This window comes from Molothrus aeneus, chromosome 2 (assembly GCF_037042795.1).
Source record: "Molothrus aeneus isolate 106 chromosome 2, BPBGC_Maene_1.0, whole genome shotgun sequence".
NCBI classification, from domain to species: domain Eukaryota; kingdom Metazoa; phylum Chordata; class Aves; order Passeriformes; family Icteridae; genus Molothrus; species Molothrus aeneus.
In genome coordinates, this window is record NC_089647.1 from 42,599,986 (window position 1) to 42,617,252 (window position 17,267).

General features: G+C 43.0%; 1 protein-coding gene across 1 annotated transcript; it reads left to right on the forward strand.

The window, feature by feature from the left end:
• The first annotated feature begins 2,981 nt into the window (after positions 1–2,981).
• ACAT1 (acetyl-CoA acetyltransferase 1) lies at positions 2,982–17,131 on the forward strand. Its single transcript, XM_066544769.1, has 12 exons — positions 2,982–3,076; positions 4,977–5,024; positions 7,544–7,661; positions 8,568–8,663; positions 9,742–9,842; positions 11,560–11,703; positions 13,539–13,689; positions 14,226–14,321; positions 14,982–15,095; positions 15,465–15,529; positions 16,172–16,329; positions 16,758–17,131. Exons 1-12 carry the CDS (start codon positions 3,017–3,019, stop codon positions 16,876–16,878), a joined length of 1,272 nt encoding a protein of 423 aa, XP_066400866.1. The 5' UTR covers positions 2,982–3,016; the 3' UTR covers positions 16,879–17,131.
• The last annotated feature ends 136 nt before the right edge of the window (positions 17,132–17,267 follow it).

Genomic DNA, 17,267 nt, shown 5'->3' on the forward strand with positions numbered 1-17,267 from the left:
ACTTTTTTCCCTCTGTTAGGGCAATATATAGTCTTTCCCAATGATTTTTCGGGAGAAGTTGTTCTCTAGAAGCCAGTTATTGCAGGAGTTCCTTGGCTAAATCAACTCCTACCCCTGTAAATTGATCACAGTTTAGGTTGATGTAAATACAAAAGGCTTAACCTTGTTCATTCTTCTAATAAAGTGAGAATGTGGCTTTATTTTCTTCTTTGCTTTACCTGTGAACATGCACTCATAGAATTGTTTAGGCTGGAAAAGAACCTTGAATCTAACTGTTAACCCAGCACTGCCAAGGGCACCACTAAACCATGTCCCTGAGTGCCACATCCTCTAAGTCCAGGGATGGTGACTCACTTCCCTGTTTTACTGCTTGACAACCCCTTCCATGAAAAAAAGTTTTCTTAATATCCAATCTAAACCTTCCCTGGCACAACTTGGGGCCATTTTTTTGTTACTTGTTAGAAGAGACCAACCCCACCACCCTTGGCTGCACCCTCCTGTCAGGCAGTTGCAGAGAGTGATGAGGTCCCCCTGAACCTCCTTTTCTCCAAGCTGAACAACCTCAGCTCCCTCAGCTGCTCCTCACAGCACTTGTGCTCTTGATCCACTCCTTGGATATCTCAACATCTCTAGGTAGACATTGTGCCTGGCATTTGATCCTCATTTATTTTAGTGATGGAGATCCACTATAGAAATTCAGTTGGATACTGTGCTTCAGCTCCTGCATACAACCTTAAACACCTGTTAGAAAGAACGGCTGGAGTCACGAATAGTAGCTGCTGCTTCCCTCTGTGGATCCAGGGCATAGCCAAAGCAAATACCACCTGCTGAGCTAAGCAAGAGCAGCACAGTGTGACTTTTTAATAGTCTGTGACTGGACATCAAAAGTGACCTTGAAATTAGTACATCATAGTCAATCTTGGTGAGAAGAAATGATGAAAAAATTAAAGAATGTTAGCAGGTTATATCCCTGAAAAAGTGCTTTATACCGCAGGGGTAAAGGCAAGTTAAATGAGAATTTACTGGGTTTTGTTCTACCTGTTTTCAGCATTACTTATTTCTGAAAAATATCTTCATCCAACCTGGATGTTTTGCTATATGGTACATATATATTTTCAGAGTAAAACCTTCAGTTTTTCCTGAGACAATATTTACTTTCAGTTTTTCCTGAGACAGTATTTATCAGTTCCTTTGTTATGTATGGTTTGAACTTGAAAACTGTCTCTAAATCAAAGGTCTAGACTAGACCACCTTAGAACATCAGCTACTGAGAGTCAAGGAAGCAAAGGAGTACAAATGCTTCCCTCGCCAGTGCCCGTCCCAATCAGCCTCTCGCTGCATGTCTGGAGAATCTTTGGATATATATGCAAAGCAAGAAGTATCTTACTTTTGAGAGCAAAGACAAAGTGAAATCCTCTCTCACAGGGAAATGAATGAGATGTAGAACAGAAAATCAATTGAAGTAGTTTTGACAAATGTTAGTTCTACAATGTGAAGATCAAATATTAAAAAAAAAGTCAAGGTAGCAAATGGATGTTAACAGGTTGTTGAAATACTCCTGCTTTCTAGTGCTATATCCAAAGCCTGGTTCTTGGCATTTTTTCTAGTTTCGGGTACAAGTGGAAGGAAAGGTGCAAGTAAATGCTTGTTTATGTGACTGGGAGACCTCAGCTCGGGGGAATGCTTCATTCAGTTGTGGGTTACTGTAGCAGTATACTAACTCCTTCAGGGACTAAAAAAGTGGTTGAGGAGAAGAGACTGATGAGAAACAAACAGAGAATTGCTTGTCCTAGACTGTGTGCTCCAGCACAATTCAGAGAAAGTAATTTTGTGTTCTGAACCTGTTCCTTTGAGATACAAAGCTGGCGACCAGGAAAGATCCAGGCTTTTCCTGGCCTTGCTCTGTGCATGTTGGAGAGACAGGGTGAAGAGGAGCACTGTCAGGCTGGCAAACAGCTGTAGAGATTTTGTGCTGGCCTTCCAGCACAAATGTAGGTTCAGAGACAAGAGTGTGAGGGGAGAAGGCACAGTGCAGCAAGGACCGTGGGACTGGGATGGGCAGCCTGAGGTCAGCTGGGGTTGAGCTGCATCAGTCGCTCCGTGCAGGCAGCTGCCGGGACCGTTCTCGGCCACGTTTGAATTCTGAGCTAACCAAGTCCGGGGTTTATGCCATGGCCAGGCAGGAAGGGGTTTAGGGGGAGTTAAGTTGCTGACTCTTCTGAAAGCAGCACTCAGCTGCAGCACAAGGGCACGCAAGGCACAAAGCCATACTCGGCGCTTTCATCCCCACGGCCTTGTCGTGCGCAGGATGTTTCCGATACGGGATCAAATGTCCGCGGCTCAGGTCAGCTTAACCTGCAGCAGAGTGAAGCGTGGGGCGGGCGAGGGCCGGGCCGAGGAAGGGCGGTGGCGGAGAGGACACAGCCCCGGGGGCTGGTTCTTTTCCCGCAAGGATTTTCCAGCTGTCTCCATGCCGTTCTCTACCAGTGATTTTCCTTCTCGACGCGGCATCCCAGGCTGTCCACCCCCCGCCTGGCCCCCGGGCGAGAGGAACGCGCCTGGCGCTGCGGAACCGCAGAATCCATTCGGTCAGAAAAGACCTCCGGGAACACCGAGTCCAACCCGTGACCCAGCCCCACCGTGTCACCCAGACCGTGGCACTGAGTGCCACGCCCACTCATTCCTTAAGCACCTCCAGGGACGGTGACTGGGCCGCCTCCCTTGGCAGCCCGTGGCGATGTCCGATTACCCTTTCCCGGGAGGAATTCCGCCTGATCTCCAGCCCAACGGGGCTCCCGGCTGGGGCGGTCCCACACACGCGGCAGCCGCGGCCCTAGAGCAACGCACGCGGCAGCCCCTCTGACGCCGCCACGCCTTCCGCGCCAGCCAATGGCAGGGGCGGGTGTGGCACCGCCCCGCGCCGCGGGGCCAATAGCAGCGGGCAGGGGGCGGGGCGCCACCGCCTATAGGCGGGGGCGGCGGCGACGGTGAAGGTGACGGGGGCGCCGGCGGGAACATGGCGGCGGCAGCGGGGGCGATGCTGTGCGGGCGGCGGCCGGCAGCGGGGCTGCTGCGGGTGAGGCGACCCCCGGCCCGGCTTTACCTTCTCCTTTCCTACGCAGTCCCGGCCCCGCCGCCGGGCCCGGAAACGCTCGGCCAAGGTCACAGTGCCCTGTGGCGGGGCGGCTGCGCCCCCTCCCCTCACCCGTGCGGGAACCCCGGCCCGGGAGGCGGCCGAGCGGAGAGAGCGGGTCCCGGGCCGCGTGGGGGTGAAGGGCGGCCTCTCCCGCCCCCGCAGCCCCGGGCCCCGCGCTAAGCCCGGCGGGACCTTTATCCGCGATCCTGAGCGCGGCTTCTTCCACTGTCAGCGCCGCGGGTGCCGAGCCCTGTCCGGTACCGCTGCAGCCATAGCGGTGTCCCGGCCGGGCCGGGCCTACACTCGGGTTGGGTTCCTCTAATTAAGCAGTGTACAGATATAAATTTACACCGGTGGGTGTTGTTTCTCAGCTGGGCAGTGGGATGCTGCTGCCCCCAAAGCCGGTGTGGCTGCTGGCACTGTGGGGGCAGGTGCTGGCCCCCCGCACGGCGGTAGGAGCTGTGCTGGGAGAAAGGAGGGCGAGTGGATCGCATCCGAATTGCCATATGCTAAGCTGGAGGTGGCATTTTACCAGCTGTGGAAGTGGCTCCTTCCTTCCTTCCTTCCTTCCTTCCTTCCTTCCTTCCTTCCTTCCTTCCTTCCTTCCTTCCTTCCTTCCTTCCTTCCTTCCTTCCTTCCTTCACGACAGAGCATGAATACTCCTAGCAGATGCCAGCTGCACTTGGTAAACAATTGTCTCTTAGTCCTGTTTAAATTTCAGGCCTTGTGCAGTAAGAGTATTTATGGTAGTATAGGTATTTATTTTACTAGGCTTTGTTTTTTTGGCACCAACCCTTAGAAGCACTGCTGTTAAAGCCCTCCAAGGGACATAATTCTTTTTCAGGGAGAAGTTTTAAATTAAACTTCCAGCTGGCTATTATAACTTGAGCTGGGGAGAAAACCAGACAAAAATCCCCGAAAAAACCAAAAATCAAACAGCTAATTCAGAGCAGTAAAAAAAAAATCAGCCTTTTGTTAGTTGAAGGCTGGCAAATGGAGAGGAGAAACAGGCTAAATTTTCATGTTGAGAGGCAACCAGAAAGCTTTGTCTAGTTTATAAAAATGGTAGTGTTCTTGTTGTGTCCTTAAGCAGTTGTTTTTAATTAGTATTTATTTAGCTGTAATTCAGTAATTACAGATAGAAGGCCAGAAGTTTCCAGTATGCTGAAATGTTGTCTCAGGAAATGGCTAAAGAAAGTGGTTTAAGCCACTAATGGAAAGATCACTCTGTTAATATGAAACAATACCTACAGATATAATTTTGTATCTTTGCACTGCTTAATTGTATGAAGCTACTGGCTGGTGAATTAGACTGCTCAGATAATCCCTTTTTCTTGGTTTTGTTTTATTATCCTATCTTGGTGTGATGTTCTGAATTTGTTGTCTTCATTTTTGTTTATAAAACACCAAGGGAGTGGGAGTTGTAGATGCGAACTGCCACTGTTTAAAAGCAGTGGAGTTAATGGTAGGAATGAATGAACAACATCCAGGGAAGCAGACAAAGGGACTAGTAACTTTTTTAAGATAACAGCACTCACCCCTGGCTTAGATATATGCTATAGGTGTACATAGCAGACTTGGACAAAATGAATTTGGTGTTGTTTTTGAAGGAATATTTGTTTATTTTTCAGAAAACATTTTATCACAGATGTTATGGTGAGACTGTACTAGACTACACTTCTTTGCAAAGGCATGTCATGATTTTTTTCATATTTTTCCAGTGTTTCTTAGATACTATTTTTTGAAATAATGACTTCTATGAAAATGGGTACATTACAGAGTGAAACATTATGGCACTGGCTTTCTTGATGTGAGATTCTGAGGACTTTCTTGTTTTCAGGCTCTGAAGTATACAAGCCGTGGCTATGCATCACAGCGTACTTTAAATGTAAGTATAAAGCACTCTCTGACTAATCAACTGCTGGTTTAGATTTGCTTGTTAATCACTGACATTTTTAAGAAAATCATCACAAAAAATCTGGCTTAAAGACAGTGTCACTTGTGCCCAAGCCACATTTTACTGCAAAATCTGAAATAAGTCAGATTGCAGTTTATTTTGGTTGGCTAAGTGTGGGACAAAATTAGAAGTGTGTCAGCTGATGTAAGCTTCATGTAACTGTTAACCCAGAATGAGAAAATACAGCTGATATTAACTGATCCCTTTGAAATTATTTGTGTTATCCTGGAGCTTGCTGTTACAATGTGAAAGATGAGGACAAGTTTGTTACTGTCACTCATGAAGTCAGTCATGATGAAGGGGTTACAGTAATAGACAGCCCTTCATAGTTTTAAACAAGTATCATTTGTCTTTATTTTTTTCCTAGTGTTTTCTTTCTTTGCCTAAATAGAAAAACCCTCATGACCAGGCCCTGTAAAGCTTTGTGGTTAACTTTCACTGAAACCAGTACAGCTGGAAGCAGTCATTGCTGCTTCTTGACAGCTGTCAGGGGCAGCCAGAGGTCTGGCCTGTGCCTTTTTAGTGCCAGGTTCTCATGCTGCTCTCACAGGGTTATTGGGTGCACACATGGATGTAACACTAAAGCTAAGAGGCAAAATAAGAGTAAAATAGGGCTGGATGTCATAAACTGCTGCTTACACGTTCTGCTGGCACCTGGGCTTTTGAATATATCCAGGGGTGGAGACCTCACAACCACTCTGGGTAACCTGTGCCAGAGTTCAGCCACACCCCCAGTGGAGAAATGTTTCCTGATATTCACTGGGAACTCCTTTGTGTCAGTTGGTGCCCACTGTGCACCACTGAAAAGAGTTTGGCTCTACCTTCTTTGCACCCTTCCTTGCAGTATTAATATACTCACCTCCATGGTGGGGTGCTGCTGTTGAAGTTCTCTGTGGCACTACAGCCCTCTGGTGTAGCAGCCACTCCTCCTTTGGTGTCACCAGCAAACCTGCTGAGGGTGCACTGCACCATCATCCAGTTCACTAATGAAGATGTGACACAGGACTGGACCAGCACTGACCCCTACTAACTGGCCTCCAACCAGACTTTGTGCCTCTATCACCACCCCAGCCTGGCCATTCAGCCCTTTTCTATCCCCCTCACCATCTGCTTGTCTAGCCCATAGTTCATTAGCTTCTGTATAAGGATTTTATGGGAGACAGAGGTGAAAGCCTCACTGTAGTCCAGGTGGACCATGTCTGCTCTCCCCTCCTCTACCAGACCAGTCACTTCATTGTAGAAGGCTGGCAGTTTGTCTGAGCATGGCTTTCCCTGGGTGAATCCATGCTGATGACTCCTGATGATTTTCTTGTTAGTGTAAATGTTTTTTTAGGATCAGTTGTTTCATCCCTTTCCAGGGGTTAAGATGGATCTCACTGACCTGTAGTTCCCTGGGTCCTCTTTCTTACCCTACTTGAGGATTGGAGTAATGCTTGGCTTTCCTCCACTCCTTGGGCACCACACATAATTGCTGTGACTATCTCAACATTATTGAAAGTGACCTTAAAAAGTCACCTGCCAGCTCCCACAGAACTCATGGGGGCATCTGGTCAGGACCCATGGATTTATGTATGTCCAGTTTGTCCTGACTTGTTCCTCTTTCACCAAGGGTACATCTTCCTTGCTCCACCCTTCCCCCAGTCTCTGGAGCCTGGAATTCCTGAAGGCTACTCTTAGCACTGAAGACTGAGGCAAATCAGGCATTCAGCATTCAGTATTTCAGCCTTGTCCTTTGTTATCAAGGAGGCCCATATTTTCCTTGCTTCTTAGGTGCTCATGGAAGCCCTTCCTTTGCTTTTGACATTCTTTGCCAGATTTAATTCTTGGCTTTATGACCTCATCCCTGCATGCTCAGACTGTGTGCCACATTCTCAGTTCCTGTTTCCATCTCTTGTACGATTCATTTTTGTGTGCGAGTTTTGGTATCCATCCTGGCATTTTTACCCAACTTATTGCTCATTGGAATGGATTGCTCTGGAGCTTGGAGTGGTCCTCTTTGAACATCAGCCAGCTTTCTTTGTTCCCCCTTTGCTCCAGGATGTTCAGGATTCTTGCAAGCATCATCAATGCCAAGGCTGAGCTCAATGCACTCCACCTGTTCTGTCCCTTAACGCGCAAGGCCTCTCCTCTGCTCCTTTGCCTCATCTTCTTGACCTGTCCTTCCTGGAGAGCCCTTATTCCTGCATGGCAGCACTCCAGCCATGTGAGCCATCTCACCACAGCTCCATGATCCCAAGGTTGTAGTGCTGCAGCTGCACACCAATCTCCTTATGTTTACTCTCCATGCTGCATGCATTAATACAGATTTTAGTGCTCTGAAGCACTTGCAGGATGAAAGAGAAGCTGTGACATCAATGAAATAATAACAAGTAGATACATTTAAAAAATACTGCTCTATGTGTGCAATTGTGAGAGAGATTGTGACTTTTACTCTGTTCTTCTGCACTTAGGAGGTGGTGATAGCAAGTGCTGTAAGGACACCTATTGGATCTTTCCAAGGGTCTCTTTCCTCACTGCCAGCCACTAAACTTGGTTCCATTGCAATTAAGGGAGCAATTGCCAGAGCAGGTATGCATACACATTTTTTTCCCTGTGACAAAGAAAACCTTAAGTGGCTCGGTGTCTTTTCAATGGCTTGGTAATGAAAAAAACCTGCAATGTCCTGGATTTTTTGCTCCTGTGGCATTTTTAAGTCTATCCACAAAAGCCGTTTAAGTAAAGTTGACTGTCAGACTTCTATTCAATCTGAATTGAGAGCTGCTTCTAGGAGCAGAATGTAGCCTAGGGGTATCTATGCTATTCCAAATGTGATTGAACATGGTATTTGGTTTGTTGGGATGGGTTTCTATGACATGTGTAAGCTGATGCAAAGGCTGCTTGCTGCTGAGACCAGTGGCCTTTTCTTTCCCTGCCCAGTTTTTATGTGGGTGCATGTACTTGAAGCACAGCCTTGTCAGCCTTTTGACGGATTCAGTCTAGCAAAAAAATTTTTTTAGGGAAGAGGAGGGTTAATACTCCCTCTTCCCTAAAAAAGTTGGACACCAGGGCTGTTGCAAGAGATGCTGCAGGAGAGCAGACCTCTTCTCTGTGGTGGCAGCTTGCTGTGGCCTTGGCTTGCCCATGCTAAATAAACAAAATTGTCTTTAGACATAATTCTAGCGCAAAAAAAGTTTTGGGCATTTAACTATCCATGGAAATCGAGCTTCTCAGGTGATTAGTAAGACTTGGAAATGTTGACTTCAATGAAATAACTGCAGCTTGTCCTGCAGAGTGACAGGGGAATTATCTTCTGGGGGGATCACCAGTTCACCATACTCCATGAATATGAGGGTAGAGATCTGGAATGCACCCACTGAGGCCTGGGTTCTGTTAGCATATGGGTTGGATGTGGCAAGTTTTATTAGTCTTTGATAGAAAACATCAGTGGGAACTTTTGTCAAAAGGATCCTGAATCAAAACAATTTTGTTTTGTAGGAATCCCTGCAGAAGAAGTGAAAGAGGCCTATATGGGCAATGTCCTGCAGGCTGGACAAGGACAAGCTCCAGCCAGACAAGCAGTTTTGGGTGCAGGTAATCCTTCTCTTTGCACTGGGGTTGAAGGTTTTCTGTCTTTATATACCTGGGATCTACTGGGCTGTGAGTTAGAGCAGACTGGTGGGCAGCCCTTTGTTAGGACAGTCCATGGATGCTTTTTGCCCTGTGATGGGTGAAGGGTGCACATTGCACTCATGCAAGTGGGATGTTATTGCCTGAAGTGTTTGCAGAACCTGGAGAAGACAGTACTGGAGATCAAGCTGGTAATTCCACAGTACTTTACATTAATGATGGATGCTGCTCTGAATCTTTCACAAAACAGACTTTTTTTTTTTTGGTGTATCATTATTCTTAGTTCTTACTGGATAAGGAGTCAATGAGTTTCCTTCAACACATGAGTGTCTACAACTCATCTTCCTGTGGAGTCTGGAGCTGACACTGGAAGTATTCACTATATGATGTTAGCTGTAACATTAACTTCTCCATTCTTCTGTGGGGGTGGGATTCCATACCTTAGCTTGTTTCTAGGTAAGCCTGTAGGTCAAGGAGGAACTATGCACTATGTACATTTTTGAAGGAAAAGGAACTACTTCCATGTTAGGCAAAGTGATAAATATGGCTCTCTTCATTCACAGAATTATATAGTATCTTGAGTTGGAGGGGACCTTAAAGATCTCATTCCAACCCCCCTGCTCTGGGCAAGGACACCTTCCATTAGACCAGGGTGCTCAGAGCCCTGCCCAGCCTGGCATGGGGTCTGTCTTGTTGCCAGTTGCTAAATTCTGCAGCTTATTTATGCTTTTTCAGCCTTGGGTGCTGCTTAGAGGCAGAGATCAGGGTTTTGGGAACAGGAGCAGTTCTGGAGTCCCTTCCTTGATCTTCCATTTCCTTGCCTTTCCCCTTATCACAAGTCAGTTGTTGGAAGGGGAGAAACAACAGGGGTTTCCAAGAACTATGAATAAGTGTAGATAAATTGCCTTGGCAGGCTAAACAGTGCAAGCTGGACATCCTGGGCTTAGATAAAAACTGGTGCCATATGAAATATTGCTGAAACACCAATAAAATACTGAAGTCTGCCCTCCAAATAACAGCTGTACAAACTTCTCTGACTCAGGTCTGCCGATCGCCACTCCTACCACAACTGTCAATAAAGTCTGTGCTTCAGGAATGAAATCAATCATGATGGCAGCACAAAGCCTGATGTGTGGGAGTCAGGTATGTGGATTTTGTGCTGTTCTATGGAAAAAACCACACAGTTAATGTTGTATATCCTGTCCTACCAATAGCTGTGCTCTTTGATTTGGGATTGTGTTTTGGCTTGGGATAATAAAGCTAATTAGCAAGGGCTTGTTTTGTTTTGTTTTGTTTATGCAACCCTAATTTTATAGTCGGTTAAGAATGTTTGAGTTCAAAACAGAAAAGAAAGTAAATACTATAGTTGGAAAATTCAGATGTGTTTTTAGAGCTGAAGAAACAAGGTGGATTGTTTGGGGGGTATTTATCTCATCTCTCTACCCCCCACCCCACCTACCAGTCCAGCCCCCAAAATATAATTAAGGGAATTTTCAAGCTTTCAGTTTTGAAAAGGTGAAGAAATTTTTATGTACTTAGTTTTTGGTGAGTTGACTTTCAGACCATGTTAACATTTAAATGAATTAAATACACATGTTCAAGCAATGTTGTTTCCAGGTATACTAAAGATCTTTCAGGCTTATTTATTATTTTAGAAGAAGCAGAATTTATTGTTGGTGAATAAGCTTTTTCATTACAGAGCTTGATGAAGGAGAATTGCTCATCTCTGTCAACTTTCTTACAAGATTTTCTGTACAATGGGAAAAAAAGTTCTGTCACTTGATGGGAGGATAGGAGAATACATCATTTTCAGTAAGCCATTAAATGCTGTGCAGCAAAGAATGTGGGAGAAGTGTCAATGTGAAGAAAGACATTTCAGTTTTGTTTTTAATTCTACACCCAAAGCATTTTGGCAGCATCTTTGGTTCTCTGAAGTGAAAATATAATCAGTTCAATTATATATATTTTTGGCTTTAAAAGTAAGTGGCTCATAAGTGAAGAAGACTTTTCTGTGTGTGTTTAAAACAAAAGTGTTTAAATTTTGATGTGCCTTCTGTGGAAATCGCAGTGTAACTGGAGTTAAGCAACTGCTTTATTGCTTTGGCCTTGCCCTGCAGAAAACAGCACTTTGTCTGGGGCCTGCTGAAGTTGATGGAAATCTTGTCACCAGACTTTGAACCAGGCCCAGCATGTCTTTGTAAACAGCTACATTTGGATTTAGTCATTTATATCCAATGACTTCATGAGAGTACTTGTGCCTTTGGTTGGTTTGACAGATGTAGGCCATGAGCTCTGAATAGAAGTGGAATTTTCAGCTGAATTAATCATACAAGCTGTGCTGCCAGTCTCAGCAAAACAGAAACTCAGCCAGTTATTAATCTCTTAGAGCTATTAATTATGGGGGGGTTGGTATTGGTTTGTTTTTCCTGGCTGTGGGCTGTGAGGTATCTGTGGTATGACAGTGATGGTTCCCAGTGGCTTGAGTCAGTGTACACCATTATATAAACAATTGTACTGGCTCTCTCTCCAGGTCTTTCACTTAATGGAATTTAAATGCCAGGGATTCTTGTTCTTCTAGTCTGCTGCTGCTTCCATATCCTCCACTGCCTTTCCAATCTGTCTTTTCAATAGCTGTCCTCAGCCTTCTTTTTTTTTCCTTTATTACTTCATGTCATGTTTCTGCCAGGTTGGATTACCTATCTTCAGTTGTTCCTGTTTGCTTTTTAAATGCGTAAAGGGTGTTCATTTTATGTCCTTCTCTAAGACTTCTGACAAGTATAAAGTGTCCATGCTTAAGCTTTTACTAATACTGGTTCTACAACTGCATGATTATTAACTTCATCTTGTTTCCTTTGAGCAGGATGTCATGGTTGCTGGTGGAATGGAGAGCATGTCCAATGTTCCCTACACGATGAGCAGAGGGGCAACACCTTATGGAGGAGTAAAGCTGGAAGACCTGATAGTAAAAGATGGGCTGACAGATGCTTACAACCATATCCATATGGTAAATATTCCTGCACACTGCTCATGTATCAACCATAGATAGACCTGGTGCAGATCTGAAAAGCTTGCTTATAGTTGTTATGAAACTGCTTCCTCTAGCAAGCCTGGAAATGAGGAGGAAAAAAGTCTTCCATTTCCAGGTTTCCTGCAGTACCAGACCAGAATAGCAGAGTAGTTTGTAATTACCTGTCTCTGCAGTCTGAATAGCCTAAAGCAAGGATTAAGAGAAAAATTAATTCTGCTGCTGATGGGTTGCTGTTGCTCCATCTAAGGGATGGAGCAATCAAGTTGCTTGGTGTCTGTGAGGATATCTGCTCTGAAGGATCCAGCAGGCTCATGTTTTTCCCTCCCCCAGAGTACATATCTCATATCTCCTGTGGGAAGGTTTGAGTCAGCTGATGTGCTTACTCATCAGCAGGGTAACTTAAATTGGACAAACAAGGGCAAACTTTGGATGGGTTTGGAAATCAACTGATGCAAAGACAATCAAGAACAATCACCAGGGAAGAAAAGTTTAAAAAGAGAATGGCTGCTTTCAGCTTATGAATATTTCTGACCTTTACCCAGTGGCAATTCACAACTATAGAGCAGTATTGATTGATCAGTTGGTGTTCTTTCTGGGATACAGGAAAACGTGTCATGAAGAATATTTACTTTGATTCATAGATTTGGTACAGACTTCACTTGTGTATGATTTATTCTTTTTGTACCCTAGTGCTTAGGCTATGTGGGAATGTTGAAACTCATTCCCACATTTCAGCTAAAATGGATTTTGAATGTGAGGATTTTATAGGAATCTAAAGGGTGGCTTTGATAGTTCCCTCATGTGAGGAAAAATTCTAGCAGTTGGTTATAACACACCAAGTTTTAATAGATTGGGACTGTATGTTGGAACCTTTTGTCTGTCTTATAGCAGATGTAGGTTGTTTAGAAAACCTTGACAGTCTGTGAGAACATACAATAAGTCCATAGGATGGCTTTGGGAATTACTCTTGTCTGTGTTTTGGCAGTAGCCTAAGTTGCTGGTGCTTTGAGGTTTGAAGACTTAAATTTCATTCATTACATAGAAATGAACTTGCTTATTTGAAGAACTGGAGGGACACAATACTAAAGGGTTTTGTGTTGATTCATTGAGTTTTCCAATGAAATGAGAGGTGGAACAAAACCTTTCAAGGGCAATCTTTCCAGTTGACTAAATGAGGTTTTTTTGAATTTTGTCACTGGATATTTAGACAGTGATGGTAATGAATTGTGAGTATATAATTACAATCATGATTTGCCTATATAAAAACTGATTTGGTTGTATTGTTCTACTTATTTCATTACAGTTATTAGAAAAAAGGGATACATATTTTTATTTCTACAGTTTTAGAGATTCCGAGTTTTAGAGTTTTTTAGAGATTCTGAAGGCCCTGTGTGTTGACCTGTTCTTGTAATCTTTGGAATAGGCAAGATAATAATGGAGTGAAAACACTAGGAAAATGATGTGAACATGTGCTTCTGTGGCTGAACAATAATCTTCAGTCTCTGAAGGTGTCAGCCCTAAGCACTTTAAACTTACTTTTGCATGCAGTTAAACTGAAAAAAAAAGCCTTATAAGGAAAGTTCCTTTATGGATTTGATAATCTGGATCCAGAAAACATTTGCTAAATCTGACAATTATATTTCAAAACCATAAGTTACTATTTGTTACTATTACGACTGTGTAAACCAGAAACAGAACACCAATATTAGTCGCATTCAATTCTGGAAATCTGCTGGTTGAGGTTTTTTCAGTTGTAGTTGAGCTTTACATCTTCAGGAATACCAAACCTAACAGGCCTGTTTTCCTCCAAGGGCAACTGTGCTGAGAACACTGCCAAGAAGTTCACTATTTCCAGAGAAGAGCAAGACACTTATGCCATAGGCTCTTACACCAAGAGCAAAACAGCCTGGGACTCAGGAGTACTGAAAAATGAAATAGTTCCTGTCACTATTTCAAAAAAAGGTACTGTGGAAAGGTGTGATGAGATGAATTGTGTTTCTTATAGAAAGCTGTAATGTTGTTTGTATTTGGTGCAAATTGTATTGTTTAAACATGTGAATCTCAGGAACATTCATTTTGATCACATAAGAATTTTCTGTTAGGCAGACTTTCTGGTGAACAGCAGTCAGTGACCTGTCATCTGGTTTTTGTTTTTCAGTTTTTCTTCAATGTTGCACACCATATTTTTTTTTTTTGGTCTGAGTGAAAGTTAGCTATTGAATTCAGTTATGGCTTAAAGACATCTATTTGTATCGATTTGTTTTAATTTACATTAAAGATAGGCTCTTTGTCCTTTTTGTTCAGCCACTGGGAAGTATAAATGGATTTTCTGCAAATAAATTTGATTAAGGAGTAACTTTTTTTTTTCAGTTCATGTAAGCACATTTCCTGATGTGCGTTTTACATGCATTTGCACTTTTTTACTGAAATAAGTTATTTATATAAAGCAGTATTTAGTCAACTGTTCTACAAAATACTAAACCAAATCTGAATTTCAGGGAAGCCAGATACAGAAGTGAACGAAGATGAAGAATACAAACGTGTTGATTTCAGTAAAGTTCCAAAGCTGAAAGCTGTTTTCCAAAAAGAAAACGGTAAATATCGTTAACAGAACTGCTTAATTTTCTGCCAAGTGCAGGGATGCTTTGTCAGGGTGGAGAGTCTATTCACAAGAGCATGAATGCTCAACAACAGCCCTTTTATTTTTAAATGTCTGCTGAGATAAAGAAACATGCTGCACAACAGCAGGAACTGGCTTGGATTAAAAGATGGTCCAAGAACCTTAAACCGGTGAACACCTCTGTTTGGGACATTCACCTTAAAAAGAGTGACAGGTGGGTTTCAGTTTCACTGGGCCTTGGTCTCTGCCAGGTGTAAACTCCTGTTGCTGTGCAGCTGGAGTGGCTTCCCAAATCTGTAATTGATAAACCTTCCTGGCTAAGTCAAAACTGCTCCTCATTCACAACCCCTCCTGAGCTGGAATTCTGTGACAGTGCCAGCAGTGCAGCTGCCATGGAAGGCATGATCTAAACTGGCACTGGGATAAGGATACAAGTACCTCTGGCTGCATTTGTTTCATCAAACAGATGTCAAAAACCAACTCATTTTTAGTTAACTCAGTGCAACAGGTTTCACCAAATGATTGAGACTTCATGTTCAGTGAACTCAGGGAGAAACAATCCTTCACAGGATATATGTGAGCTGTTTTGCATAACACTCTCACCTCTGCCTAAGGGATATTTTTCCTTTTCTAGGAACAGTTACAGCTGCTAATGCCAGTACTCTGAATGATGGAGCAGCTGCTTTGGTGCTGATGACTACAGAGGCAGCCAAGAGACTGAAAGTCAAACCTTTGGCACGGATAGTAGGTATGATCTTCCTTACCTCTAGGAAAGTCCTGGAAAATACTCCCATAGTGTGCTCTCAGACTGGGAGTCCTGTTAGGCTGCTTACCTGACATCATGGCTGCATCTTCCCAGCACAGTCCTTGAAATTTCAAGTGTTACACCAGCAGACTTTTGACCATAAAGAGAATATTCTATATGTAATAATAAAGTTTGGAAAATATTATTGTGTGGCTTAGGGCACTATGTTTTAGATGCAGCTATTTCATAGATCATGGTATTCAGAATTTCTCTTATCTTGGCAGTGTTTACTGCTTGCAAAGAAAGAAAATAATGTATGGTAAAAACACAAGGTCTTTAAACACCTTTTCTGAATTATTTTTCTTTTTTCAGCTTTTGCAGATGCTGCTGTTGATCCTATTGACTTTCCAATTGCACCTGCATATGCTGTTCCTAAGGTAAGACTAAAACTGAGTGGGTTTTGGAAAAAAACAAGCTTCCCTAGCATTCCACTGTCAGTTCATCCCCTCTCAGTGGGTCTTCTTGAATTAGGATTGAAATTTTAATGATGTCATAAATACAAAGAACAGATGTTTTACAGAGGACCAAGGCTAAACTGCAGATCTTCAGAGTTAACAAATTTCTCACACCTATTTTGAAAGAGAGTATTGTTCTATTCTGCTTTTAGCAACTTTTGACACGTTTGCACCTTTGAAGTTTTGCAACTTGTATGGCCAAAAGGCAAAATAAGTATGATTATACATGGGTAGACTTGTTCTAAAAGGAACTGAAGATAGGTATATGATGTGAGGCAGTACTGTGTCATTTTAAATGGGCTTACTGTAGCAGCAGTCTTAGTGTTGTGTGATGGAAATGCATCCTTGGATGGGCTGCTCACCATTCCTTCTTTGGTGAAAAGTCAAGTTTGTGGTTCAGTCCTTCAGTTTTGCTTTTTCCCATCTGACAAAGAGGTTCTTAAAATGTGAATTTGTGAATCAGAGTATGGGGAGCCTGAGTCACTGACTTCAAAATAGAGCTATTATTTCTTTAATTAGTTTCCTATTTTTTTAATAGTAGTAATTGTTTTGTATTATTTCTAGATTCTAAGTGAGACAGGCCTGAAAAAAGAAGACATTGCAATGTGGGAAATTAACGAAGCATTCAGTGTTGTGGTGCTGGCCAATATAAAAATGCTGGACATTGATCCACAAAAAGTAAATATTAATGGAGGAGCTGTCTCTCTTGGACATCCAATAGGGTAAGCAAAATAAGCTCTGGGTTTTCTCTGCACAGAGGCATTGTCTTCTAGGTAAATGAGTTTTAAGCAAATAAGAGTATGTTTGAATTTAATCCTTATTATTGATTTGGTTATGGGAGATCTGTTCCCTTCTTTGAAAGAGCTTTGCTGCTTGTAGAGGTACTCTGTAATATACAGGCTGACATAGAGGTGATTTTTTTTCCCAAAGAAACTTTAGCTATACATACACAAACAAAAATGCCATGTTGAAGAACCTTTGTGTTTATTCCTCTCTAGCTCCAGTACTTAATCTGTACTGCACTGAACTGCAGACAAAAGGATTGTTTCCGTGTTTTTGTTGGTACTATGTTCTGCCAACGTCCCTGTGTAGGTCAAATTGAGAATTTCCTTTAAACTAAGCTATGTTCTTTTGTTTTTCTGATATCTAGAATGTCTGGAGCAAGAATTGTCGTTCACATGGCGCATGCTTTGAAACCAGGACAATATGGTCTTGCAGGAATCTGCAATGGAGGAGGAGGTGCTTCTGCAATACTGATACAGAAGCTGTAGCCCAAGCAGCATCAGAAACACAGCCTTAAAAGCTCTCTGATCAAAACTGAGTGGTAGCTGTTACATCTTATTTATCAATCAGTGGATGAGTTCTGTAACTGCTATTCTAAAATTTCCTAAAGCATCAATGATTACTGATCCAGACAACTGGCCCTTTTACTGCTATATCAGTTCAACTTTTTATACAGTACAAGTAAGCAATGTCAGATTTTAATTTTGGCTTGACATCTGTCAATAAAGAATGTTAACTATGGCTCCCTTTGTCACTGACTTATCATTTCTTAAAGGCCCTTGAAAAGGAATTCTCTTGGTAACCCACAGAGTGCTGCTACTGGAAACAGCTGTTTTCTCCTGAAAATTACTTGCAGTATGACAGCAGCTTGGTACTG

What these genes read in the sequence shown, in the direction of transcription:
- ACAT1 (XM_066544769.1), top strand. Translation starts at nt 3,017, where the DNA reads ATGGCGGCGGCAGCGGGGGCGATGCTGTGCGGGCGGCGGCCGGCAGCG. An exon ending in CATCACAGCGTACTTTAAAT is followed by an intron (nt 5,025 to 7,543) that starts GTAAGTATAAAG and finishes TTCTGCACTTAG; the next exon opens with GAGGTGGTGATAGCAAGTGC. An exon ending in ACCTTTGGCACGGATAGTAG is followed by an intron (nt 15,096 to 15,464) that starts GTATGATCTTCC and finishes TTCTTTTTTCAG; the next exon opens with CTTTTGCAGATGCTGCTGTT.